The 25,989-nt window shown below is 53.3% G+C and overlaps 8 protein-coding genes across 8 annotated transcripts; 6 read left to right on the top strand and 2 right to left on the bottom strand.

Moving 5' to 3' along the window:
- Positions 1-470: 470 nt before the first annotated feature.
- Positions 471-1,746, bottom strand: N656DRAFT_202632 (uncharacterized protein). Its single transcript, XM_064808874.1, has one exon. The coding sequence runs from the start codon at positions 1,589-1,591 to the stop codon at positions 833-835; it is 759 nt and encodes a 252-aa protein (XP_064668339.1). The 5' UTR covers positions 1,592-1,746; the 3' UTR covers positions 471-832.
- A 1,345-nt stretch (positions 1,747-3,091) lies between these two features.
- N656DRAFT_202871 (glycosyltransferase family 3 protein) lies at positions 3,092-5,799 on the top strand. Its single transcript, XM_064808875.1, has 4 exons — positions 3,092-3,621; positions 3,689-3,786; positions 3,856-4,131; positions 4,184-5,799. Exons 1-4 carry the CDS (start codon positions 3,537-3,539, stop codon positions 5,741-5,743), a joined length of 2,019 nt encoding a protein of 672 aa, XP_064668338.1. The 5' UTR covers positions 3,092-3,536; the 3' UTR covers positions 5,744-5,799.
- A 535-nt stretch (positions 5,800-6,334) lies between these two features.
- Positions 6,335-8,606, top strand: N656DRAFT_202438 (alpha/beta-hydrolase). The gene is made up of 4 exons (XM_064808873.1): positions 6,335-6,856; positions 6,910-7,102; positions 7,166-7,517; positions 7,584-8,606. The coding sequence occupies exons 1-4, from the start codon at positions 6,763-6,765 to the stop codon at positions 8,442-8,444; spliced, it is 1,500 nt and encodes a 499-aa protein (XP_064668337.1). The 5' UTR covers positions 6,335-6,762; the 3' UTR covers positions 8,445-8,606.
- Positions 8,607-9,213: 607 nt separating this feature from the next.
- Positions 9,214-12,246, top strand: N656DRAFT_781548 (uncharacterized protein). Its single transcript, XM_064815604.1, has 2 exons — positions 9,214-9,924; positions 10,003-12,246. The coding sequence occupies exons 1-2, from the start codon at positions 9,473-9,475 to the stop codon at positions 11,753-11,755; spliced, it is 2,205 nt and encodes a 734-aa protein (XP_064668336.1). The 5' UTR covers positions 9,214-9,472; the 3' UTR covers positions 11,756-12,246.
- Positions 12,247-17,604: 5,358 nt separating this feature from the next.
- On the top strand, positions 17,605-18,819 carry N656DRAFT_799885 (uncharacterized protein; the record flags this gene model as incomplete). The annotated part of the gene is made up of 1 exon (XM_064817935.1): positions 17,605-18,819. The coding sequence occupies one exon, from the start codon at positions 17,605-17,607 to the stop codon at positions 18,817-18,819; it is 1,215 nt and encodes a 404-aa protein (XP_064668335.1).
- Positions 18,820-21,681: 2,862 nt separating this feature from the next.
- Positions 21,682-23,224, bottom strand: N656DRAFT_202239 (fatty acid elongase). The gene is made up of 4 exons (XM_064808871.1): positions 23,063-23,224; positions 22,558-22,992; positions 22,219-22,501; positions 21,682-22,162 (listed from the first exon to the last, which is right to left on the bottom strand). The coding sequence occupies exons 2-4, from the start codon at positions 22,966-22,968 to the stop codon at positions 21,816-21,818; spliced, it is 1,041 nt and encodes a 346-aa protein (XP_064668334.1). The 5' UTR covers positions 22,969-22,992; positions 23,063-23,224; the 3' UTR covers positions 21,682-21,815.
- On the top strand, positions 22,811-23,876 carry N656DRAFT_202257 (uncharacterized protein). Its single transcript, XM_064808872.1, has 3 exons — positions 22,811-22,989; positions 23,060-23,649; positions 23,739-23,876. Exon 2 carries the CDS (start codon positions 23,066-23,068, stop codon positions 23,633-23,635), a length of 570 nt encoding a protein of 189 aa, XP_064668333.1. The 5' UTR covers positions 22,811-22,989; positions 23,060-23,065; the 3' UTR covers positions 23,636-23,649; positions 23,739-23,876.
- Positions 23,877-24,513: 637 nt separating this feature from the next.
- Positions 24,514-25,888, top strand: N656DRAFT_781540 (COX5A-domain-containing protein). Its single transcript, XM_064815603.1, has 4 exons — positions 24,514-24,829; positions 25,025-25,070; positions 25,165-25,282; positions 25,393-25,888. Exons 1-4 carry the CDS (start codon positions 24,633-24,635, stop codon positions 25,512-25,514), a joined length of 483 nt encoding a protein of 160 aa, XP_064668332.1. The 5' UTR covers positions 24,514-24,632; the 3' UTR covers positions 25,515-25,888.
- The last annotated feature ends 101 nt before the right edge of the window (positions 25,889-25,989 follow it).

Here is a 25,989-nt window from a genome sequence, read left to right as displayed (position 1 = left end):
AGCCAACCACAGCCCAATATAGTATCTTCCTACTATGTAACTGGAAAACCATACTCTTTTCCCACCACTACTACAAATAGCCGATTTTACAGTAAACTTACCGTTCAGGATATCCAGCGCTTACCGTTCAGGATACCCAACACTTACCGTTCAGAATACCCAACACTTACCGTTCAGCATATCCAACGCTTACCGTTCAGGATATTCAAGTTCCAACGCTTACCGCTCAGGATACCCAACGCTTACCGTTCAGGTTATCCAACGCTTACCGTTCAGGATAACCAACGCTTACCGTTTAGGATACCCAGTTCCACCAAGCTCTTTTTGTCCAATCAAACTTTTTCAAATACACTAACAGCGACAGGGTACATAAGCGTTAGAGGTTTTGCAGGTAAATGCGCCTATTCCTTAAGGAATTGTTAAGGGTGGTCCGTGTTCCACTGCAAATTTACTGGTGTTGGTCTTAACACAATACCCGTGTTTTGTGGGCTGAGCTATCTTTATATGTTTCTGATACAATACATTCTCTTTGTCTTCCAGCTTGATCTTGCCAGAAAGCTACCGGTGATTTATCAGACTCAGACTCAAACATCTACATAAGAAATTCAATGCCTCGCTCAGCGTCGGAACGCTGGTTACAGCCCGGAATTTAGATTCCAACCTTTGTGCTTCGTCAAGTTAGAACAACTACAGACTCGATTACCCCAATCACCTAATGGTACAATACAGTAATCACCTACCTTCGAATGTGTGTAAGGTACTGCCGAACTGGCAGTCTTATTGGTCCCTCACCTTTTACTGCACAGCTTGGTGCACATCAAGTCGGCTTGAATTATAGGCTTGAAGCGCCTCTGATCTGGTCGCAAATGATTTGGCCCAGATACACATCGAGGTCCATCAAGTTGATGTTGTTGAAGCACGAAGCTTGAGGAGCTGAGCTGTTGTAGATTTGGTCATCGACATCCAACATTGGGACGTCGCCCTCCTCGTCGGGTCTAAAGGCTGCGAGGGATCCTTCCAGCAGTCTCTGCATGAGCCGGTCGAGCATAAAGCAGGCTTTTGCTGGCATGTACAGTTCTTGGACGATTTGTCGTTCGCTTAGGCCGTCTGCCACACGCTTGTTGCAGTATCCGTCGAGAAGCATAGCAGTTACGACGACCAAGTCTCTCAACACTCTTGGGTTAATCGTACCAGTCATCATGAACTCGGTGATGAACTCGGCCAAGGGTTGCCGCGGGCTCATGTTCCATTTCTTTGCATTTGCATTGCGACTGTCATTGTATTTCGGGGTGTTCATGTTGCTGCCATTGTTGCTGTTGCTGTTCTTGCGGTTGTAGTTGTGGTTGTAGGTGTTCTGGGTTTGGTTCTGGTTATGATTGTTATTATTGCTGTTGTTTCTGTTGCTGTTGCTGTTGCTGTTATGATTCTGATCGTGGTTTTTGGGATGAGTGTTGTTGTTCGACCCGTTCGGTTTGCCGGTTCTCTGGTGGCTGTCCGTCCTCTGGCCTTTATGCCCCTGCCTACCGTTCCCACCATGGCCGCTGTCGGTCCGAGTGTTATGGCTCCGATCCCTATGGCTTCGTTCGCCCATGTCTAGGTATTCAATGCCGGTTAAGCGGGTCTCAAGTTGATAGGTATATGCTGAAGTGCGATGTGCGCCTTTTGCGTCTTCGGGTCGTAGCTCGGATCTCAAGTACGGGTTATCCTACACTGCTATCCTGATCACTCTTTTTCCACGTCAGAGAGAATGGGTGGGGGCTAGGATTATTATATGTAGTCGATGGCTTTGTCATATTGTTCTCGGACTGGTACAAAGACATTATACACCAGTGGTTGGGGGCATCGCAGCGGGCAGGGACACTTCCGGGATGCCTTTGTCTTTGGCTTGACCAACTTGGATAATGTCCTTGTTCATGGTCCGGGAGACACTGGATTCCGGGAATAGCAATGGCACCCATTCGAGGCTATCATTTGACACCTGTAGGAACCCTTGCGGCTTCTTGAGAACTAGCACAGGATCAGCTCGAGCACACTTGAGTAAGCTAACATGGATCGGGGAAGCAGACCAACATTCTCTTGGCTCCGCTCGAAAGGATCTCGAAGAGATGGTTTGGAGGAGAGATGAGAAGAGAAAGAGGCATCGACGGTATTCTACTAATTCAGTGGTCATGGTGAGAAGATTTGGGTACCCGTACTAGGGGTATTGGCGAGCGCTCGTTCCGTTCGCAGCGAGAGTGTGAGTTATGGCACCGGCTACTGCCGGCAAGTTATTCCTCTCAAGGTAGCGTACACTAAGTTAGGTAGCTCTGTAACGTAGTCAATATTCGGCCAGAGTGAAGGAATTTCACGACGGGAGGGGGACGTAGGCGAGTGCAAATACGAATATGTAATTACATTACAGGCGGTTTCATACACTTACAACGTCAGTGGAGTTTCAGTCGACTTCTCGCAAGGTTTCACCTGTTGGCCGGACATCTGTGGGACCTTGATCTGCAAGCGGCCACCACGGATGCACACCCCGCATCGAACATGGGAGAACCGTGATGCTAAACTGTCAACCGTGTCGTCATAATCATTGGTTGAGCGCGCCGCTGCTGAGGTGCAGCAGTGAAATGGGATGTGGGGACGGACCCATCCGTGGGCCATCCGATGGGCGGAATGACGCAGTTGGCGCTGAAGTCAATTGTGTCGTCCAAGATCCGGGTAGCACTCGTGTATTGAACCGTCCACGACCCGGCAGAAGACAGGCTCGTGTTACTCCAAACAGACAGCCAGTACTGCACATACATTAGACTCTCTTGAACAGGATGAGAAGTGGAAGATAACGTTCAAGAAAAGGATGTAATGTTATGTTTGTACGGATACAGTACGGCATATAGTACAGTGCCGCAATCCTTGGCGCTAAAATGCTCAACCAAGCAGTGCAGTGCAGCTACCCTGGCTCGTTCTGATTTTTCACGAGGTACTTTTTAAACTGGAATATCAGGTCTAAACTACAGAGGCCGACACCTCTTGGAAGGATGAACTTCATATCTTGGTATGCCGCTAGTGGCAACCGAGGAGGTTGGGAGCTCCCCTTGTAGGTTGTGGATCATGCAACTTCGACGATAAAATGTAGGTATAATAAACCGACGTTGCAGGCTTCCGAGCTTAGGTTGTCCTTCCCCCGCGCTACTTGGACCTGGCACATCGTCAGCTTTCACCAACCATCTGCGGCAGACGCCTCCCCCTTCCATCCCGCGCCACCTTCTCGAGAAATTATTCTCGACGGCTTCCCATCGTCTAGTCTCCGTCTTCGTTTATTCCCACGTGCTTTACTTTACCGTTATTCCGCTGTGCCCTCAGTTCCTGCAGCACAGCCATTATTTAAACCCTCCGATCCCAATCTCCTACCTGACCTACCTAGAGCTCGGGTCTTGCAGCCTATTCCTGCTGGTAATTGCTAAAGAGGTTCTCTCTTTCTCTGTTTGTCTCTAGACCATCAGCTGCGCAGTAGACGGGCAATTCGTTATCCATCCGCGTCCAATCGATTCAAAATGGCGAGTGAGGATCCAGAGTCGCAGCCCCGTGAGGTGAAGAACCACCTTCTCTTCGAGATTGCGACAGAAGTCGCGCACAGGGGTATGGTTTCCAGATTCCGTGGTGATCAATTGAGGTGGGAGAAAGGCTGATTCTTTTTTCCGCCCAGTTGGCGGCATCTACTCTGTCATCAAGTCCAAGGCCCCGGTAACAACCGCAGAATATGGCGAGCGTTACACTCTCATTGGGCCTCTCAATCACCAATCGGTACGGCTTTAGTCTAACAAAGGCTCCGTGTTTCTCTATGCGAGTTCGGCCGGCACTAACGGCGTTCAGGCGGCCGTCGAGGTCGAGGCCATGGAGCCGACCAACCCAGAGCTTGCCGCCACTATCCAATCGATGAAAGAGCGCGGCATTGGCATTCTGTACGGACGATGGCTGATTGAGGGTGCGCCGAGGGTACTTCTCTTTGACACAAAAACAGCATATGGTTACATAAATGAGTGGAAGGCAGATCTCTGGAATCTGGCCTCGATTCCGTCCCCTGACAACGATGAGGAGACCAACGAGGCCGTTGTCTTTGGCTATTTGGTTGCATGGTTCCTCGGCGAGGTTAGTAAAGACGCCAATCCAGGGACGGTCACCCCGACTGACATCGCTGTAGTTCGTATGCCACGAAAAGAAGAAGGCGGTTATTGCGCACTTCCACGAGTGGCTCGCCGGTGTTGCGCTTCCTCTGTGCAGGAAGCGGCAGATTGACGTCACGACCATCTTCACCACCCATGCGACTTTGCTAGGCCGCTACTTGTGCGCCGGCTCGGTCGACTTCTATAATAACCTCCAGTGGTTTGATGTGGATGCCGAAGCGGGCAAGCGAGGAATCTACCACCGGTACTGCATTGAACGAGCTGCTGCGCATTCCTGCGACGTCTTTACTACCGTCTCCCACATCACGGCTTATGAGAGCGAGCACCTGCTGAAGCGCAAACCCGATGGCGTCCTCCCCAACGGCCTCAACGTCACCAAGTTCTCGGCGGTACACGAATTCCAGAACCTGCATCAGCAGTCCAAGGAGAAGATCCACGACTTCGTGCGGGGCCATTTCTACGGCCATTACGACTTTGACCTAGAGAACACGCTCTACTTCTTCACAGCCGGGCGCTACGAGTTCAGAAACAAAGGCGTCGACATGTTCATAGAGTCTCTCGCTCGTCTAAATCACCGGCTCAAGGCAGCTGGCAGCAAGACGACCGTTGTCGCCTTCATCATCATGCCCGCTCAGACATCATCCTTGACCGTCGAGGCCTTGAAGGGCCAGGCTGTGATCAAGTCGCTCCGCGACACTGTGGACACGATAGAGCGGAATATCGGGCGGCGCATATTCGAGCGGTCGCTCAAGTGGCATGACGGGGACCCGATGCCGGATGAGAAGGAGCTAATCACCGGCCAGGACCGCGTCCTCCTCCGCCGGCGCCTGTTCGCCATGAAGCGGCATGGGCTGCCGCCGATTGTCACGCACAATATGGTCAATGACCATGACGATCCGATCCTGAACCAGATCCGACGAGTACAACTTTTCAACCACCCTAGCGACAGGGTCAAAATCATATTCCACCCAGAGTTCTTGAACTCAGCGAACCCGGTGCTGCCGCTTGACTATGACGACTTTGTGAGGGGCACGCACCTGGGCGTCTTCGCGTCGTACTATGAGCCGTGGGGCTATACCCCAGCCGAATGCACTGTGATGGGCGTACCGAGCATCACAACAAACCTTTCAGGTTTTGGCTGCTACATGGAGGAACTGATTGAGAATTCGAGTGACTACGGTATCTATATTGTGGATCGCCGGACCAAAGGGGTAGACGATTCGGTCAACCAGCTCACGTCATACATGTTCGAGTTCGCGCAGAAGAGCCGTCGGCAGAGGATTAACCAGAGAAACCGGACTGAGCGTCTGAGTGACTTGCTTGACTGGAAGCGGATGGGCATGGAGTATGTGAAAGCCCGTCAGCTCGCCCTGAGACGGGCCTATCCAACCTCATTTGAGGGCGAAGACGAGGAAGACTTCATCCCAGGCGTGGAGCAAAAGATTTCCCGTCCATTCTCTGTGCCTGGCTCCCCGAGAGACCGGACTGGCATGATGACCCCAGGCGACTTCGCAAGTCTCCAGGAGGGACGCGAGGGCCTCAATACCGAAGACTATGTGGCTTGGAAGCTGCCGTAAGTTCTATTGGCTTCCAAGGTCCTTCTGAAGCCTTTTTGGTCTTTGCTGACAATGTTGCAGAGAAGAAGAGGATCCTGACGAGTATCCCTTCCCGCTAACGCTGAGGACAAAGCGGTCGGGGCCCGGAAGTCCCCTGGACGGAGTGAAGCTGAACGGCAGTTGATTTCTGAATCCTCTTGCTGATCGAGTAGGGTCGCTATCGATGGTGACTTCCTGTCGACAGAAAAAAGCAACAGCATCTTCGGCAGGTCATATATCAAGCATTCGTACATGCGGCTTCTTTGGAGATGTAATATGGTTGTCGCGCATCTGTGCGTCAGGTGAGTCGGTGTGGAAATCAAGAAGCTATCTGAGGGCCGGTAATCGCCGGTGAGACACGAGGTGGTCAATGTATCCAACCACCACGCATAGCCGGCTTCATAAAAGCATTCGATATAGCGAAAGCATTAAATTGAACTAGGGTGTTTAGGCAAGGCCTGGTCTCTCTCCTCGACGGAGCAACTACCCCGGAAACAGTCAGGTGCAACCAGTGAGTCTGTACTGACGACGACCCCAATCGCTACTTCCACCTGTATATCATCGGTCGAGAGAGCATGGTCCTAATCCATCTAGCTGGCTTTATTGGCATTCTCTTGCTCATTTCGTCACTCCACTTCTGATCATAAGAGTATGTTTTACGAGTAGTGAAGCTCTCGATGCTTTGGATAGGCTCGTCTCATGGTCAAAGACGGCAGACGACAGAGAGAAAAACAATACATTCCTCAGCTGTGTATCTGCACCCTTGCTCCCAGCCAGACACACTAATTCCCGTTCTCCCACTTGATGCCGGCACTCTGGCAGGGAATCACAACTTCGACGGAGACGGCCGCGTTCCAGCCGCACTCCCCCCGCACCAACATTCCAGCACTGAGGAGATTCGTATGCAGCTCGATATCAAACAGAAGGATCCTCATCTGCCGTCAACAACTCTGGAGAAGGCAGCAACCACTTGACACTCAAGAAAAAGCACCCTGACAACCATGGCTCGGTCAGGGCAACAGAAGCTCACCGACTTGGTGAACGGTCTCCAAGAGCGCGGTGCTCTCAAGAGAAATGCGTACCCGATAGTCCTTGGTAATGTGATGCTGCCCCTAGGTACTATTCCATGCACACTAACCGTTGAGAAGTTGCGGGCTTTGCTAGCTTTGGCGAACCTATATTTGGGACGATCAACTACTGGGGAGGTTTCGAAGATCTTGCTTCGGCGCTGCAAGAGAGTACAGGCGCTCCGGTCATCCTCACCCGCACCGGCCCTTTTTCGACCAACTGGGAGCGTGCCTGTGAGGTGTATTGCCAACTACGCAAGATCCAAGCTGCAGGGTATGTTTGTAAGGCCCTTGGACAGTGCTTTACACACAGCCGCCGCTAATGGGATCAACATAGCCCAGGGAGCGGGTTCGATACTTCACCGGCTCAACAAACCCGGATTCCAATCCAATATGGGCAGTACATCCCTCTTCCCCCGCGACCTCAGAACTATACAAAGCAAGCTGTCGTCCTGGGAAACCTCCCTTCCGACTGGGTTTGGAATGCAAAGCATCCCGTTCATATGATATGCCATTCACAAGGAGGCAACACGGTCCGCCTACTCAGCGAGCTGTTGTCTGGGAGACATGGGCCACAAAACCCTGCATACTTTGGCGCAAACCTAGGGAATAGGCAGGAATGGATTAGGGGCGTCGTGACGCTTGGTACCCCGTTCCTCGGTACCACCATTACTAGTGTCATCTTCGACGTCAGTTGGCCTAATACGATGTGTTTCATCCTCGGGTGAGGACGTTGCTGATGTGGTTCATTATAGGAGATACTGCGAGATGTACAAGTCGATGAAGTGATCTCTCGGCTAGTTGTTTCCGCATCTCTTAATCCGAGCCGGTTTGTCGACCTCCAACTGGACCATTGGGGATTTAGGCCTCAGGCATGCGAATCCTTTCTGGATATGCACCGGCGTCTCAAGGGGAATATCAACGCTTGGTGGGCTTCGGATAACAACGCTGTCAAAGACAATGGAATCCAGGGGATTGCCAGACTGAACCGCGACTTTGCTCCTCAGCCGTCTGACAAGACGTATTACTTCACCATGTCTTTCGATGCCACCAGGCCCATTCCCACCCAACATGTGTCGCCGTTGGCCCAAGATCTCAAAAACTTTCCACTTCATCCTCTCTTGTCGCTTGGGGGGCTGCTGTACCCCGGGCCTTTCGACCTTGCAGCCAAATTCGCCTCTGGTTTCGTCAGCCTTACCCACCGAGTACCCGGAGCGCCCAGTGTTCTTGCGTACGCAAAGTGGGCCGCTGGGTTCGCCAACAACCTTCTCGCTGCTTTGGGCTACCAGATTCGGGTTCCTATCCCCGGGAGCCGAATTCCCCTGGCTGACATGCTTCCCGTCCTGACCATCTTCTCGGTCGGGATGAGCGGAAAGGGCGAGTCAGTGGGATTCTCGGCAAAGAATGATGGCATTGTCGACACAGCGTCAATGCGTGGCCCGGCGCTAGGAACTGTCGACGAAATTGACAACTTCAACATGGCGTCCATCCAAGCCAACCGAGGTGTCTACTGGCACCTGGGCTTGACCGAAGGTGTTGACCACGCTGACGAAGTTGGCGTCTTTACTGATACTGCTACGGTGAGCACCAGGAGTCGACTTGCTTTTACCACATAAGAGAGACAGCTGCTAATTGTGAGACAGTACGATACGGTGCGAAAAATGTACGAACAGCTTGGAGACTTCCTGTCTGCTCTCTGACCATGTGCGGCTGGCTCCCATGGAGCTTTAATAGCCCGTCTGTCTCTCGATGCAAACGACCGGTCCGTATTGAAGCATTGGACTATATCGCGTGCTCTAGATCCTTCTTCAGGGGTTAGGTTCATGGCTGGCTTTTTGACTTTAAACCCCTTGGGCTTCTATCCCCCTGAACGGGGTATACGGATTACGGAGACTGTTGGGAAGAATTGTTACTTGTATACTTATAATCACTCACAAACATGAGCCTCCATCCAACATTCATCCAACATCCAATTTATTTTTGTTTGTCTTGCTTGTCCACCAGGACAAGATCTGCATTGCGCGGACCGTGCCGCCCCAGGCTGCTTTCCTCGCCTCCTCCTAGATACTTATTTACCCATATGCTTGCCTCTCCTTCACATTCCCCCTTTTCTGGTGTTTCGATGTTATTACGGAGTACTCGGCCGCACGATTGGATGTGATGCATCTTCCTACTACCTGCCCCAATAACTGGTTGTCTCCAGCATTTGACCGCACGCCGGCGCCAGCTTCCCCGCGTTTGGAATGCATGGTGGTTTCCCCACAGCACTTCTTGCTCTGCAGGAGAGGAGCCGTGAGCAATGTGAGCAATCGTAAACACAAGACAAAGGCCAAACCATCAACTGCCAGTTTGTATTGACGGGCGGGTTCAACAAGAGCGTTCTTGAGTGTTAACTTTGGGTCGGGTTGTACATACGTTAGCACTGTATCGTATTTCGGTTATCCTTTGGCTGCGTGCCGCGTCCCCCGGCGATCGCTTGCCCACCTGCCTGAATTACCAACAGCCCGGAACCACCCAGCGCCCCGAAGCTTAATACCATCCCGCCCCACCAGGACCCTTCCTTTGGCCTTTCGTGTGTTTCCCATCTTCAATCCCTCCTCCTGATCCCCGCATTTGGCATTGCCAGAACCGGGCTGTTGCCGCCATGAAGTTCTTCAGAAAGAAAGACAAGCTGAGGAATGGCAGCAACAGCGGCCCGAGCTGGATGCCGGGCTTCGGCAGCAGCGGCTCCTCTACCGGCAACCATGGCCATTTGGCCCCCGCCCGTGGGTACGGCCCCGGCGACTCTTGGCCCGATGGCTCCCGGTCCTTCTTCGGCTCACCACCAGCCTCGGGCATCCACGGCGCACGAGCTGACTCTCAATTCAACCATTTCAATCCGCGGCCCACACGTGCCTCAGCTGCTACACTCTCCCGTCTCCCCGCCGCCATCCTCGAGCGCATATTCACCTTTGTGTGTCCCCAAAGCCGCGACGAGAGCTACAGCACCTGTGAGCAGAGCGCAGTCGAGGATGGCTGCATGCTGTGCGACCTGCGCGACCTGGCGCATTGCGTAGCCGTATGCAGACGGTGGAGGGACGAGGGCGTCAAACTGCTGTATGTTCGAGACGCTTTCTAGGAATGTCTGCGTTGTGAACCAGGCAATACGCTAACTAAGCCTCCCCCGCCCCGCAGATACCACAGCATTCGAATTGACAGCGTACATTATTGCGAACTCGAGGCCGTCCTTGCCGAGCGCCGGAAGCGGCGCTCCAGATTCGACCGCAATGGCCAGCCAGACGACCCGGCACAAGCCCGCCTGAAGCTGCTCTGTCGCACCCTCCGCGAGGACCCTGTACGCCGCGGCCGCCTCGTTCAGTTTCTCAAGATGCCGTACATGTTACGCGAGTCATGCCAGGCCGACCTAGCACGGACGATAGCTGTGACGCCGAGCCTGCGTTACGTCGACTTGCCCGAGGGCCTCTTTTCTGACGAGCCCTCGTTCCTTACGCTCCGTCTCGAGGTGCAGGCGCGATGCCTCGACCTGCGCAAGATGACGTACATGGCAGGCTCCGAGAACAGTCTGCAGGCCCTGGCGACGGGAAGAGTGTGGACTCGGCTCGAAGTGCTGGAGTTAATCCGAATAGACATGGAGCCGATTATGCTGAGGCAAGCCCTGAGCTGCCTGGGTAACCTTCGCGCCCTCAAAATCAACCAGACGGCAGCCATCAATGACGAGACGTTAGCATGGAATGAATCAATGCCACCTTTCCCGCCCCTCGAAGAGTTTATTCTCACCGATATTCCCAGTGTCACCGCCGAGGGTCTCAAAGCGTGGCTGGTCCTGCCCGAAGCAAGGCAAACCTTGAGGGTGCTCACCCTGAACCGTACCGGCGTGCGCCCCTGGGCCCTGCAAGAAGTGCTAGCCTATGCGCCGCGCCTCAAACACCTGTCCATCCTCGACGCCGTGACAGCCTCCCTATCCTCCGCCGCCGGTTCGTACAACAACATCCCGCCTCTCTCGTCTGTCAGCCTCGAGTCGTTGCACTTCGAAATCACGGCGGCGCCCTCGACGCCCAAATACTCAAACGTCACCTCAAGCTACTACAACTACCTAGCCAACTCTCTCCTCTCCGGCGGCCTGCCGAACCTGCGCGCCGTCTACGTCAGAGACCCCAACTTCCCGGACCTGCTGCTGGGCCTGCCCCCTCCAGCCCCAGCCTACGCTGAAGGCGGCGTCGCTCGTCCAGCAAGCAGCGGCTCCGCCTCCCCCTATTCCAAGAGTCTCTACGCCGGATCCCCACCACACATGTCGAATAACCACAACAACCCCTTCACTCCGCACCACCGCCCCGCAGGCTCCCTTTCCTCCTTGAACGGCTTACCACTCCCGCCTTTCAACCCCGCCACCAACCCCCGCTTCAGCAGCAACAACCCCTTCGCTACCGCCTCCTCCTCCGCCTTCCTATCCCCCGCACCACCACCGTTTACCGGGCAGCCGGGCGGTTTCCTGAACCTCCCCGCAAAACTCGAAGTCTTCACCAAAGGCGACGACGACAGCCTGGGCTGGTCCTTTGTCCGCGTCGGCGGCGGCGGGCGTCGCCCTGCAGAAGAAGATGGCGCAGGAGGCCGCCGCCGGCCCCTCAGCAGCTACGGCCTTGCCGCCGCCGACGTCATGGGCGGCAGCACCGCCGGGTGGAGCACTGGCGCGGGAGCACGCAGGAGCGTGCTTGTGGCTGGTGCGGGCGCCGGGGGTGGGTTCTTGGCTGTTCCCGGCCAGACAGGCGGTGCTAGTGCTGGGGGTGGAGGAGGAAGGAGTTGGAGGGGGGAGAGTTGGGCTGGTGGTGGTGGTGGTGGTGGTGATGATGGTGGTGGAGAGAGTGAATGGCCCAGGCCAAGAAGCAGTGCGGGTGAGAAGAAGAGGGAGAGGTTGGATCTGTGGCGGTAACTGGTAAGGGGTGTCAGGGAGGGTGGATGATCTCTCCGTTTGGATTGTTTCTGTTATTGTTGGGGTTATGGATCGGTAAGGCAGTGGGTTTTAGCGGTCAAGGCGAAATGTTTATGGGCACAGATGAGATGCTTGCATGTATTTGATGTGGCGTCCGAGGGAAAGTTGATCAGAGGACGGGGAAGCGGTGGAGTATTGGGCACCCTCTGTTGGTTTGCTGTTTCTCCTTGAAAGCAGATTGGGACTTTCTCCTTTTTGCTGAGCTGGGAATGTGTGTTGGTATACCCCGTGGTCAGTAACGCAATATGTGTGTTGTCTTCGATGTACACTGGGATGTGAGTTGGCTCGGGTCGGTTGGGAGTTGTTACTGCTGTGGCTCCTTTTGAGAGAATTTGCCTTTGGCTTTCGTTAGCATAATACATACAGTATGCTGCTGAGTGTTCCTGTGCCGTCACGCCACATAATTTGGAAGGATCTCCAGTTCGATCTTGATGTCGAAGAGTAGTTCTTAGCAAACAACTAACGTTATCTCATGTCCCGATTTCCGGCGGGGGTCTTCACTTGCTACATCAACACTGAGGGAATGCAGCATCCCGTGGGTGCAGGCCACTTTGACCCGCCCTCCGACAGCGCCTTAGCAGACAACCGGTCTATTGGACTCATTCAGTGAGTCGACTGTAATCAGGTTGGTTATAAGTCAGTAGTTTTTCCGATTTCCTTGTACAAGGCAGTCCCTGTAGTCAAGTCTCAGCATCGAGAAATTGAGATCCACTGGAGTTTCGTTAAATGATCTCGCCCACAGCAGCATTCTCAGTTGTCGCATGTAAGTATAGACATATATTCAGGAAAGAATCATCGAACGTGTCCCGTCACGTCTGATATCACGAGTTGCAACCCTGCCATAACCACAAGGCCAAGGCCGAACTGTATTTCATGTTGAGATTTGGTATTAACCAAACAGCACTGACAACAACGGTCAGCAAGTACTAGGCAACCAGCTCCGGTCTGATGTCATGGTGATCCTGGAGGATTACCAGGTAGAGAGGCCGCTTCAACAACAACAGGGTGAAGCCACGGCGAGATTAATTCAAGACGCCGGCAATTACGGCGGACAGCTCTCAATTCAACAGGGCTGGTCAAATCATCAACGTCAGCAGCCTCGCGTCGGGAGTAACCAACCGAATAACAATGGGAACAGGGCTGTGCGGCCGCTTCTTAACGGGTGTTGGCGATCCTTCACCCTTCATTTGATAGCCCACGTCAGTCCATCCGTCATGATTACGGTCACAGGGAAAACAAAAGTGAGATATACTCGGCTTGAATGTGAGTTCGGGATAAGGGAGCGCCGGTGGCCGGCACCGATGTATGTATGTATACTCGGGGACGAGCTCTGGAGCCGAGGGAGCGGTGAATCGGTAGGTAAGGTATGTATGGACCCGTTGGCTTGTTCTGCGTTACTCAGACGGCCTGCAGCATGGAAGGGAAGCGGCTGTGTGTTTCTTCGAACAGTGATTGCACCGGCAAGACGGTACACATAGATGCAGAAGTGACGGCACCAACACGGTGAGGAAGTGTCAATAAATAGTTTACCTCCCTGGCCTCCGTATGCTGCGCACGTACATAACGTTATGTGGCGCGGTAGGTCGATCTTCCGCCGACCGTGTGGGACCTTGGCATAAGTTACACCACCCGTTTGTGAGGATGGACGGTTGAGCGTGGTAACACATGTACAACCTCGCGTCCGGAGGTCGGGAGGTGTTGGCTACACAAGTGTACGTGGAATGCAGTGGGGATTGCCGTCTCCCTGGTGTTGAACAAGGCTGACTTGAACGAGCGGATCAGCATCGAGAAGAAGCTTGCGATCCACTGGAACCGTGCCGTCGCGATGCGCCTCCGCGCCGCGGCGGTGACAGGCAAATCTGGGGCAAGAGCTGTGAAGATGGAGTGTCATGTAAAGTTAAGTTACGCCGCTGCTGAGCTTCCAGCTCTAGGTATTCCGTGAGGTAAGCATCGGACGTATAACTGATAAGTGCTCGGTGCCAGACAAATAAGTTCTGAGCGATGCTGTGTACATGTACACAGGCCAGCGTTGGACCGGACCCGAGTCGAGAGTGATGTGATTGTGTAAAATCCCAACCGCAGCCGGGTACGGGAAACTCCCAGCAAGTAAGACAGTGAGCATGCTTCGCAGTCTGGGTAGAGCAGCGATTCGTTCGTCCGACCTTGTCAGCCGCCGGCGGTGATGCACAGAGCCGAAGTGTGGTCGTCAAGACCGAGCAGATTCTTGGCTCAATGGGTACAAAATCCTATAACCGGGCCAATCGTTATGTGCAGGTTAGACTGTATCCGTATTCACTGAGACATCTAAAATAGCTTGCTCGGCGGACTAGCATCGAGACGTTCACCTTCATGAAGGGGTTGACGTTGTGCGTCTCTCGGGTCCTATAGTGTATATCCTACAATGTTAGAGACGGGATGTTGTGAACATGATCCGATCAGAGATTGGATGAAGTCAGTTGATGAATTGCAGGAACTTTTTTTTTTTTTAGAACTGGCCTGAATCGAGATAACACTAAGTCTAATTAGGATGGACCCCTCGTTGTATCAGAGAATTGCTTGCGAAGTTGCAAACTTGCAATCAGGTGTCTCGGGTGTCTTTTGCTGAGAAGCTTGGGCCAATGCAGTGGTGCTTCTACAGTGTGTAACTGCAGTCTGCTGGTTCCCATGACGCAATCCTCTATCTCAGGAACCCAAGTCCAAGTTTCACAATCTACAGCTGGAGATGTACATCATCAGGCGAACTTCATTCTCAACACTGCGGGCTAATACACTACGCAATGTAGCAGTGTAAAAAGAGCAAGCATGCGGCGCAGAACAGTCATAGTCCCCATCAGGCGGGAATTTGCATTGTAACGTCAATTCATGTTGTCGCGGAGCCCATGAGACTTGCGTCTGTTTCCCCTGCCGCCGGTGCAATGCTACAGCTCTCCGTTCAATGACAGCTTTTTGGTCTCTATCACAGCGCCCAGACGGGGGTTGTCTGTCTCATGTGAGAGGTAAACCAATTCAACGGGGTTTCGGCCTTTGACCGCGCGGGAGATGCAGAGTTTGAGAAGCATCTCGTGCAGCAAGTCTGTCCCGAAAAGCGCCAGCTCTCCAGATTTGGGATACGAATGCCATGTGTGGATCGCCCAAAAGCATCGCGGGTTGGGAAGGGCATTAAGAAGTTCAGAACGGGTTGAACGAACAAAACAAAACGGTGACAGGGCATCGTGGGTTTCGTGACGACCCTTATCCGTATCCGTATGTACAGCTGCAATTCGCTGTTATTGCGTGGCGTTGATGAAATTCCCAATGGAACATTGCCCATTTCGTTTGTCTTCAACCTTGGCTACTCCCAATGTATGTAGTCACATTCAACGTCAGTCCACCTCCGCTCTGCATCGCAGAGCAACCCGAAGTCGCAAGAGGCAGGCAAACTGATCATAAAAGGAGGAGCGAGTTTGACTCTTTCATCAAGTGTCGACAGCTCGTTCACTATATATACGAAGTAATCAGGGCTGTTCATCTGCGGCCATCTGGTCAACACGAGGCGCCGCCACAGAGTGCCACTGCGGAAATTTGCAGAACGAAACGCCACCTGCACGCCGAATCCGTGTCTGGATGACATCTTGTTCGCCGGATTTGGTGAAGGAACGATGTGGGAGTGACATAGCGCAGATCTTGAATCATTAGGCCATTCTCATAAACATGCATATGGGTAAGGTACTGTAGGTATTGCTGTGTAAACGGATACAGACGTCCAATCTATTTCAAGTCATATCTAGCCTTTTGGTTTGGGTCGCGTATAATCCGTTTTCGCGGAACGGAGGAAGATGCAGGTCCGCCCGTCATCACCTTACGGTAATCTAGACCAAGACCACTTCTGCTGCAATGACACAACTCGCCGATAACAGGACGCCATTCCAAAGTAACTAAGAGATGCCCCGGTTTGCTGTCGAGTCCTTGATCGACAGAACAAGTCGAGCAAGATAATTCGGCCTCAGAGTCCCGGGAAGGGTAAGCATTGCAGAACGGGATTTCCATTCTTGCGCTCGGCTACGGAACTCAGATGCCGCGACGAATGGCGCTCTCAATCTGCAGGTTCATGCTGCAAGAGAATCGACAGGAGTGCAGTGCAAGCGGCCGTTGTCGGTCCCTGGTCTACTGCGGACTTGGTAACTTGGACAACAGCCCAGCGACCACTTTCCTCTCAAACTGGCCTCGACGCCGTATGCCTCAGCAAAAATAAAGATCCGAACATTCTTGCCGGCCGACCATGCGGTTGAACCGGGTCAGGCCGGGATCCGTCGGCCATCAACCAAGTGATCGCTGATGCCTGTACACAGACAGACGGATATGGCTATGGCAAGGAAGATCATTTCAACGATAACCGGAGCCCTCCAAGCCCTCCCAACCGAGCGCTATTGCGTCGCAGACGGGGAGAGGGTGGGCAAGATGAATCGGTTGAGCCTGATTCGCCTCCGGCTGCCCTCCAATCTAGCGTGACTGCTGCAAGCAATTCTCCAGCCATCCGTGGTTCGCCGTTACCGCCGCTCAGAGTTGGATTCCAAGTTAGTGTACCAATCATGCTCACCCACTTAGGATCAAGCCTTGGAGTTCGCTGCCAATCAACACACATTGGTTCATTGGCGACGCACCTGCGCTGCCGACGGCGACCCCTCATCATCCCTCCTGGATGGGGGGCTGATGCAAAAAAACCAAAATTTGGAGGCCTGCTCTTGAGCAAACATTGACAGAATGGAGGCTGTGAGCCAGACGACCAATTCCTACTCGGACCCGTCTGACAATCTTTGAGAGGATTGTGAAGAGTAAGAAAAGTTGTCGTCTTCCGGATGCGGTTTCCCCGTATGGTCAGCGATGGGAGGGAGCGAATGGAGCTTACCTAACCCCTAGCGTGCTCACTCGACAAGGGCTTGGTTGGAGACAGTTACGTACAGTACGTAATTTAGGTAACGTACGAGGTAATTCCTGCTCGGTCTCAAGCGATCTTTGCCCACCATTGTTGAAAGCGAGGCCAGTTTGACATGAAACACAGCCCGTAGTTAGCCAACCAGACCTCGGCGTTCAACGAAGCGACCGCATACGAGACGATTGCTAGTCCCCATCCCGCCGGTCCTGGACGGCAATCTCCAGGTCTCTACCAGCGGAAGTCGGGATGCTGTGGTTTAGCAATGCTTTTTCATTTTTCCTTAGCAGCCATTGGTTAAGTGAAACTCGACTGAGAATTACGAAGCAATGCACAAAGATGGAATCGCGCAGCCCAGTACGAAGTACACTAAGCTCACAGCCCCCGCGAATCCGCGATTCTTTCTGTGGAGGCAAGAGCAAGGATCGCCGACGACGATTCGCGATTGAGGGTCCGGGGTGGGCACTGGGCAGACAAAAGGCTTGTCATGCGGGCGCAGGTCTTGGTCCGTCAAGCCAGGTTCGCGACGTAACGGACCGTCGCAGTACGAACCGGCGGCCCCTTTCATCACCGTTAATAACGTTTTTCGTTATGGCCTTTGCTTGGCGTTCTCCTGGAGTCCAGGGGGGTTGCAACCCACCTTGGCACCCTCGCACCCAAGCTTGCATTAAAATATCCTGGTGCCCTGCCCCCGGAGCTTCTTATGATCTGCTTTCCCCATGCCAGATTTTCCCTTTCCCGTCTTCGACATTCGTTCCATTCGCCAGCAACGGAGCAGAACCAGCCAGCCCAGGGCACTGAAACTGACATTCGACGCCGGCTAGTTCACTCACACTTCGCCGCCAATATCTTGCCCTGCTGAGCATTCTCACTCGAAGCCATGTCTCTTGCGGACAGGTCCTCTCCAGTCGCGGAGGGTGGTCACTCCATCGATATGCCAGGCACACAGGCACCCCAGAGCAGATCCGAGTTGGCCGTATCCGCCCAGCCACCAGCTTTCGATGAGCCCATCTTCGAGAAGTTCGACGACATTGATAGCCACGTACCAGAGTTGCCGCCGAAGAGCCTTCTCAGGGCGTCCAGGTTCCTCGACAACCACGGACTCAAACTGGGTAGTGTGGTAGAGCCGGCCGAGCTAGGCCAGGCTACGACTCCTCACGATGTGTACCTCTCTTCCGAAGAGGAAGCATCGTCAGACGCGGACGACTACTCCGACTTCGACTATGACTCGAGCGTTGAGGACCTCACTTCGCCCACAAGGCAGGCCGGTCATGAAGACACCGCTAGGGTGGTGTCGGTTGTATTCTCGGGAAGGCCGTCGATTGTGAACCTCCCAGCGTCCCGGAAAAGACCAGTATCTGGTGTTTCTCTAGGCACGACCGAGACACGGTCAAGCATCGACTCGGCCGTGTCAGCCAAACCGTCGACAACAGCATCGACCACAACCGAGGACCGACCAGGGACGCCTGCCAGCAACAGGTCCTCACGGCCGCCGTCGAACAATAGCAGATCCCCGAACAGGAAGAGTATGCTCCTATCCGAGATCTTGGTCAAGAAGAAGCCGCCATTCCTCAACATCGACCCTTATGCCAACAGCACCTTGGATGTCCCCAAGGCACTCGACAGTCTCGAAAGCGAACACCTGGCCAAGACGCCACGTACACCAACACTGTTGCTCAAGGGCGTGGCTAGGTCCTTCAGCTTGATGCGAAAGCGGAGTAGGCCCACGATGAATGCCGATGCCCCTCCTGTCCCCAAGCTGAACCTCGCTCTCGATTCGGAGAAGGCAAAAGCGAGCCAGGATCTGATACAGTCGGTTGCCACTGTGGGAGTCGAACATACGCCGAACGAGGAGGCTGGGCAGGAGCAGCACCTACTTCAACCCCAGAACTCGGAGCAGCAACCCATGACGCCACTGACACCAATCACCTACAACGACATTCTCCGGGCAGTGAAGAAAAATGCCATCATGATGAGCCCTCCGCAAAGCGACATCCTCTCACCTACGTCGCCTAGCCAGGCGGCACAAAAGAAGGGTATCCTCGGCGGGCTATCGGCGAGAAGGAGGAGCATCAAGTTCACGGGGAGGGCTTAGCCAGGATAGGCGAGGGAGCAACACACAACTGGCGGCATTCTGTGACTTAGCATCACACGGCGTTTGACAGGGAACCGGGGCGGCTTGGATCTACGGGTATCGCCGTTGGGTATCACAATCAGCGGACATTTGGGCTTTTGTTGATCTTTTGACGGGATCTGCATCACCGTTTTGGGTTTTCTGACATTTACAACATATGATACCACGCAGACTGACTCAGTCATCTTCCCTTGTTTCGTACATCGCAACCACCATCAGGCAGATATACCCCCCAATCCAATGAGACCATCTCCTCAGTAACAGACAGAGATATCGAAAAAGACCATGGGTGTGTGCATGCTGGCGTTCTTTAGACTCAAAGGAGAGTCCGTGCTTCGCTTGTCTTAATGGCTATGCAGTGAATTGACAGACTATCTCCGTAGACAGGAGAGCAACCCGCTCTGACAAGCTGCCGGTTTTATTAACCTGGCTATCTCAACACTTTTGCCATGGAAGTTATACCACGTGCGCTACAGGCAGAATGCTTGTGTTGTGTAAGTCGTGGAGGCTTGCTCTTGGTGTGCATACCCCCTGATTGTCTTACACCCACACCAAGAGTGGGTTGTAACCTTAACTGTGTAAAACAAAACTTCGTATCCGCTTTGTTTCTCTCTTTTTCGATTTAATAAACTCTCAAGGTGGGAAATCGATCCGCTTTGCGGGTCACAGTCCCTGATACACACGTGTGGGCAGGGGAGGCATGTTGAAACATTTACGTACCTCGAGAAGCTTGGTCTCGGGCCGGCCTCTTTCGTTCAATTCTCTGTCTGTGTGCAACTGCAAGACTCAGGTTCTGTTGCAATTCTCTTACGCTAGTATGTCGAGTGATACAACTCCGTGCTACTGTAGCTTAACCCTTCTGCCAGCACCATACAACTTGTCTAGGTCTTCAACTGTGAGAGGATTGATTGGGAACGAACAACCGTAAAATTCCGAACAGATGGCGCTCGCTTGTCTCAGTTGCAGCATGCAGGAACCGCTCCAAGGCTTCTGCGCTTTCTTACTTTGAGGCAGTGGTGTATGTCCACAAGACGCAGGTACGCCTCGCCCCTCGAGTGGTGTAGATTTCCCCATCAGGAAGGTGTGGCCAATGGGAATGGCTGCAACTCCGATGGTCAGGGGCAACTGCTACGCTAGCTTTCTACCCCGCCTTCCCTGACCCCTAACCATTAAAGTTATTAAGCTTCTTTCAATCACCTTTGGACACCTACCATATTGTTCAACTCAGGGCATTGATCAGGATAGCGCAGGAGCATGGTTAACCGGTAGCAGAATACTTGGTGAGGAGTTTCTTGTCTTGTAATGACGGCGGGTTGGTTCTCGTCTCTTGCAGAGGATCAAGTTACCCCGAGTGAACCCTGAACGTCAGAAGTGAACATCAAAGAGTAGACACTCTGCCCGGTGCCGGGTCATCATCAGCTCTGCTCTATTACTGTGACTCTTGATCAGCTTCGACGACAAACAAATGCAACGTCGGGACCGCTAGTAAGGGAGCGATAAACAACATCCCGTCCCCGAATGTCTAGAGCCACGAGGCTTACTTACCATCCCCCGGCTTCCACAAGATGACAAGATGCAACACCAAAAAGCTACCACATACGCTAACCATTACCCCGACGCCGACTCAGCTACCTACATATGCAGTGAGAAGCTTGCATGACACGGCGCCACAGTCGCGCAGAGATCAACTCGCTGCCAACGTTCCGCCGCAGTGGCGCGTCCTTGCTCAAATTCAGCGTGGCGTTTTCGATATTGACTTGCCAGACAACCCCCCCTATAGTTTGCCTCGGGCTACTGTGTAATATCTGAATCCTCCAAAGTCCGAAAGAGACGTGACCTGAACGAGACGGACTGAAACAGAGATTGCGCATCTGCGCATGGGGAGCGAGGATCGGGAAGACCAGAAGCCGCGGACGGGACAAGGGGCAATCACGGTTTCAGAACTTTCTTCACCAGGCAGGCTGAGGCTGTGTCGTCGAGTTGGTCCAAGGCTGACGTCAACACCCATACGCTCGGTAGGTAACGGTAGCCTCACCGTTTCTCTTCCATCCTAGCTAGAACCCCTCTGCGAGGTCTGGATGTAGTGTACGGGTCGTCAACGACCACGTAACGTTGTGTATATCTAGTTATTGCCGCTTGACGGTGGTATGGCATTCCCAAGCGGTCGGGATGCCTAAGCATCTGTCCAGAGTGCGACTGTCTAACCCAAGTTCATGCGATGCGCAGGCTCCCAGATAATGGCTTTCTCTGAGGCGGTTCAACGGAGAACGTCCTGTCATTCGAGTTGGTCAAATTTGGTATTCGCGCAACAAGCGGCAAAGCCCTGAAAACACATTAGACTAGATGGATGAGCACTATAAATCAACCGGACCCGGCCCCGTTACGAGGTTGGATGTAGCGGAGCACGATACCTGGGCCTATCTGTTTGCACTTTTGGTTTTGGAATTATTTATTCTGCGCTGATCTGGCTACACCTAGGTCCGGCCGGAATCGAGGCCAATTCCTGACCCGTTTCGGCGTCGCAACGGCCGCGACCCAAAGCCCCCTATTATCCGACCAGAGTACGTACAACATAAATGTACAGTTTCGCCGGGCCTAACCTGCTTGGCCAACCATGTCCGAAAACAACAACTCCTTTCCTTTGTTTTAAACCAAACCCCGCGGCTTCGAGAACATTTCGTCTTTCGCATCGCCCACGCCAGGGTAGCCTGGCGGCCTCATTATCGACCCTCATTACCGACCTGACGAAAGAAACCACTCTCCGTGAACGACTCCAGCGAGAACGGTGATAGCAGCGACAAAACCTGCAGAAGAGCAGGGTATGACGGTGGAAAACGTTGACACTTATTAGAATGGATCTAACGCTGTAAAGTTTTTACTTAAATAGAACATGCCCGTGACTTTCAAGTGAACCGTCCGGGGGGATCACCTTGGGGTCGGTTTCGCTGCGCGCTGAGTTAGGCTCTCCGGGAGCGAGTGGCAATACCGTTCGTCTTGACGCCGGATGCCTTGGCGTCGCCGTTGGTGCCGTTCGCGTTGCCGTCCACGACCTTGCCGTGGAGAAGTTGGTTCGGATCAGGCAACGGGGCCTGGCTCATTCTCCGCACCGCCTTGCGCCCACTAGGCCGCTTGCCGTCCTTCTTGTACGTGGCCAGGTAGAACGAGATGAAGAGAACAAGGTACGAGCTAAGGATGGCGATCCCCGAGAACGCTGCAAACTCCTCGCCCGCACATGTTCCAACGTTGGGCATCCACGGCCAGTAGGTCGACGTGAAGTAGGTGTAAGAGGCAAAGTAGACGAAGCCTGCGAATGCATTAGTGTTGCAAACTAGAATAAATGTACGATTCCTGACAACGTACCCAGATCGATGATGAATTGGATGATTTGGAGACGTGTGATCCACTCCTTCCACCAGATGCGGATGCCACGGGCGCTCTGGAAGTAGTACCAGTACATGACGACATGGACAGTCAGGTTTAGTGTGATGACGACCCATGATACCGCTGTCGAGCCGATGAGCTGCGTGTAGCAGAGCAGAGCAGTAGCGCCGTGGTGATAGCAGTGTAGAAACGTCAGGGGCTTCTTCTTGAGGAAGAGGAAGCATGTATCCAGCAACTCGAGGTACTTGGTCAGGTAGTTCAACTAGACCGACTTGTATTAGCGCATGCGACTCGAGGCAGGGATCAAAGGAAACGCACGTAGTAGAGGACGACCATGGGCTGGGTCCAACCACCATCGGAGTCGCAGATGGCATAGAAGATGCCATGGCGGACGACGGTGGGGAAGACCTGCTCGATGAAGAGTGCGAGCAGAATTGCGCTGATGGCGGTAAGGTAGAAGTTGTGGATTAAGAACAGACTGCGCAACTTGAAGGGCTCCCGGTTGCGCATAAGTTCTCTACCGCCAAAGATTACTGCGTAGTATATGACGATGAAAATGCTCGTTTCCTTTAGAGTTGACATGGGGGTTACACCGGGCCGGAACCTGAAGTCGTCGGCCGGATAGCCGACAACATACTCGAAGGCCTTGTTGAAAATGGGCCAAAGTTCGATGCCGAACGGCCGGTCGACGGTTGGGACCGGCAGCTTGTCAAGGAGAGTCGCCGCCATTGTCAAATCGAGGGGCAATCAGTCCTGTAGACTCAAATGATTAGTGCTACGCGTCCGGCGACAGCGGATAGGGGGCTATTTTGGGTCGTAGTACCTAATGATGCAAAAAGACTCTACACGCGACACGTTTAAACGCCGGATTGAAGAGTCCAGCAACCGGTCAGCAGCCAAAAAGAACGAACTGGCCCTGACTGGAGAAGGAATGATTAAAAACGAAGTGAAAAAGAAGAAAGCCGAGGCGAAGACACCCAACAGCCGGAACTTGAGACGTGATGTTGGGGAGAAATCGCCGGTGGGAAGTAATGATGGGGTTCCAGAAAGGTTGACCTACGGGGAGTCCCAAATATTTTCAGGTCGGCGCAAAAGGGGAAGGAACCTCGAGCCTCTCAGCAATGCCCTTGGCCTCATTTCCAAGTTCCTGCATGTGAGGTTTTACCAGCCAATCAGGTTCCGCCTGCCAGCATGCCAGATCTCGACCCACAACCAGCAATCCTGGACCTCGGATCTCGTTGCTCTTTCTTCACCGGAGATGAGAACGGGGAATCCCAGAGCAGATGGGAAAGATCGCGATCAGTGCGTAGGGCTAGAAGCGACGACTGGTATGATGGCCGAGATTCATCAAACAGCAACGACTCGCGCACCCCCGACCGCGGTCCCAGAGTCATAGGTAGTGTGTACTCGGTACTCTCCTCCAATTCAATTCTGTACTTCATCATTCTCTAAGATGGTTCAGCAGAGTCCTAAAGATTCGGCATCATCAAAACTAGCAGACAAAGACATTGAGTTCTCTTGAGATATCTCCGTCAATCGAGTTTCAGATAATGTCACGGAAGCAAAGAACAATCAAAAGTGCCTAGCCAACAAGCCGCGTCGCGTGCAACGAAAGCTGTCCATTGGCCAATGCAGCTGCGGAGCCGAAAAACTCGGCTCGGCACGACCGGCTAACGAGAACTCGGAGGTTACCGCAATTGTTCGCAGCTTTCTCGGGTCCGGACACGGGGGGCCGCGGACCCCGTGAAGTCGGCAAGGATTTTAGTTGCGCCAAAGCGTTAACAGAAAATGATTCTGTGGATAGCTTCTAATTTGTACGCCGGTATCCGTACAAGTACAAATATCGGTTGTTTAGCGGTGGTGTTAGCCGCTGCGCTCCGTCATCAAAGGCAATTCCTGTTAAGAGAATTGCTGAGCTGCCCGATGACAGCAGGAACCCATCAAGGAATCACAGTTCTGGGTTATATGTAGCTAGTCCGGACAACGCTGTCGTCGACTCGTCAACTCTAAGGCTTGCGCCGTTGATGTGGGCATTTGCAAAGCCACATCTGCAACACAAAGTTCCAGCCACGTCAGGTTGGCCCGCAGCCACAGAGCCAAGAAAATGGTTGGGCATAACGTAATATGCAGCGACGCTAGGCTACTAAGCGTAAGAGAAGCTCCCGCATAGTCGATTGATCATTCGATTCTATGCCAATAACCGTCACTTTCCGGATCAACACCAACGCTCAAACTGCCCTGACCTCAACTCTAACTGGCCAAATCAATTGAAGCAAGCTCCCTCCCGGGCCAACCCAACTCTCTCGAGCTCCTAGCTCCGCTGCCAATTGCCCACCTCGCAACTCCTCTCGGCTCGGGGTTCTCCTTCCTCACCCGTCAGTTATAAAAAAAAAATGTCGGCCTCCCTGCTCCGCGTCGCAGCTCGCGGCCCCTCCAGCGCTGTATTTCGCGCCAGTCTTGCCGCAGCCCGGCCGCAGCCCATGACTGCTCGCGCTGCCCTCGCCGCCCCAAGCCTGAGCAATACCTTCAGCACATCCAGCCGCATGCGCTCCGAGCACCAGGAAGAGACCTTTGAGGAGTTTTCCGCCCGGTGAGTCTTGGATGAACCGCTCGCTGTTCCTGGCGATTGCCGAAACAGAGCTTTCTCTAGCTCCGCTGCTAGCTTGCTTCCCATGACGTGACCCTTCTTCTTCTGTGTCCCGCCAACCCCCGAGAATATGCCACCGTCCCACGACGTCCACTTCATGCCGATCTGTCCAATTGCTGATCGCAAAGCTTGGGATAGGTACGAGAAGGAGTTCGATAATGTTCAAGACGTCTTCGAGCTTCAGGTATGCTCTCGCGATCACCGCACCCCCGATTGCTTCCCCCCCCTTTCGATATCGTCCCGTCTCCGCTGACGCAGAGCTTCCCTAACCCTCACAGCGCAACCTGAACAACGCCTTCGCCTACGACCTTGTCCCATCCCCCAGTGTTCTGTCGGCCGCTCTAAGAGCCGCGCGGAGGGTCAACGACTTCCCCACTGCTGTCCGGATCTTCGAGGGTACGAACCACTACTTACCCTTCCCTTCTGAGGTATACGCGCGCACAGCGCGGTAAAATCTTTCCGCCTGCTTCCTGCTGACTGATAATTCTCAACTCCGCAACCAACAGGCATCAAAGCCAAGGTCGAGAATAACGGCCAGTACCAGCAGTACCTGGAGGAGTTGAAGCCGCTGCGTGAGGAGCTCGGCATCCCGCTCAAGGAGGACATGTACCCGGAGGAGACCAAGTAAAGAATACCATAACAGTCTTTGGGCTCGCCAAAGAAGCCCGTACACCTTACATAAAAAAAGAGAGAGACAGAGAGAGACCTTTCTTTACCCCTGGGCTCCTCTTCTGTCTCCCGCTTAATTGGGGAAGGGGTTGTACAGGGCAGCGGCACAAAATCAATCTGTGTACATGTTCTTCTACTAGAGATTTCCTACATACGGATTCGATATCAAGGGCTTCAAGTGCAACTAAGAAGGGGGGGTTGAATTTGCTTAGAGACCTTGAGAGGGGTTAGTTAGGGTAGAAAAGGGGTCTTGAATGGATGTAAGAAGTTGAGTTGTAAGACTACCTACCCTAACCTGCCTTTGATGCATTATGCGGGTTCTCAATTGCTGCTGTCTCATCCGAGATCCTCGAGCTTAGTAGTTGCATGTTGACAGCACCTTGAGTTGCCTCGGCATTCCAAAGTCAACGAGCATCAGCACAAGCACAGTCATT

The sequence above is a fragment of the Canariomyces notabilis genome, assembly GCF_033297395.1.
Source record: "Canariomyces notabilis strain CBS 508.74 unplaced genomic scaffold N656scaffold_18, whole genome shotgun sequence".
In the NCBI taxonomy this organism is placed as follows: Eukaryota; Fungi; Ascomycota; class Sordariomycetes; order Sordariales; family Chaetomiaceae; genus Canariomyces; species Canariomyces notabilis.
This window is presented reverse-complemented; position numbering and strand designations above follow the sequence as displayed.

Coding starts and splice junctions, on each gene's coding strand:
- N656DRAFT_202257 (XM_064808872.1), top strand. CDS start 23,066: ATGATGCAAAAAGACTCTACACGCGACACGTTTAAACGCCGGATTGAA.
- N656DRAFT_202239 (XM_064808871.1), bottom strand. CDS start 22,968: ATGGCGGCGACTCTCCTTGACAAGCTGCCGGTCCCAACCGTCGACCGG. Junction 22,502..22,557: donor CCATGGTCGTCCTCTACTAC/GTGCGTTTCCTT, acceptor AAGTCGGTCTAG/TTGAACTACCTGACCAAGTA. Junction 22,163..22,218: donor CCAATTCATCATCGATCTGG/GTACGTTGTCAG, acceptor ATGCATTCGCAG/GCTTCGTCTACTTTGCCTCT.
- N656DRAFT_202632 (XM_064808874.1), bottom strand. CDS start 1,591: ATGGGCGAACGAAGCCATAGGGATCGGAGCCATAACACTCGGACCGAC.
- N656DRAFT_202871 (XM_064808875.1), top strand. CDS start 3,537: ATGGCGAGTGAGGATCCAGAGTCGCAGCCCCGTGAGGTGAAGAACCAC. Junction 3,622..3,688: donor GACAGAAGTCGCGCACAGGG/GTATGGTTTCCA, acceptor TTTTCCGCCCAG/TTGGCGGCATCTACTCTGTC. Junction 4,132..4,183: donor TTGCATGGTTCCTCGGCGAG/GTTAGTAAAGAC, acceptor ACATCGCTGTAG/TTCGTATGCCACGAAAAGAA.
- N656DRAFT_781548 (XM_064815604.1), top strand. CDS start 9,473: ATGAAGTTCTTCAGAAAGAAAGACAAGCTGAGGAATGGCAGCAACAGC. Junction 9,925..10,002: donor GACGAGGGCGTCAAACTGCT/GTATGTTCGAGA, acceptor CCCGCCCCGCAG/ATACCACAGCATTCGAATTG.
- N656DRAFT_202438 (XM_064808873.1), top strand. CDS start 6,763: ATGGCTCGGTCAGGGCAACAGAAGCTCACCGACTTGGTGAACGGTCTC. Junction 6,857..6,909: donor TGCGTACCCGATAGTCCTTG/GTAATGTGATGC, acceptor ACCGTTGAGAAG/TTGCGGGCTTTGCTAGCTTT. Junction 7,103..7,165: donor CGCAAGATCCAAGCTGCAGG/GTATGTTTGTAA, acceptor GGATCAACATAG/CCCAGGGAGCGGGTTCGATA.
- N656DRAFT_781540 (XM_064815603.1), top strand. CDS start 24,633: ATGTCGGCCTCCCTGCTCCGCGTCGCAGCTCGCGGCCCCTCCAGCGCT. Junction 24,830..25,024: donor TTTGAGGAGTTTTCCGCCCG/GTGAGTCTTGGA, acceptor AGCTTGGGATAG/GTACGAGAAGGAGTTCGATA. Junction 25,283..25,392: donor TGCTGTCCGGATCTTCGAGG/GTACGAACCACT, acceptor CGCAACCAACAG/GCATCAAAGCCAAGGTCGAG.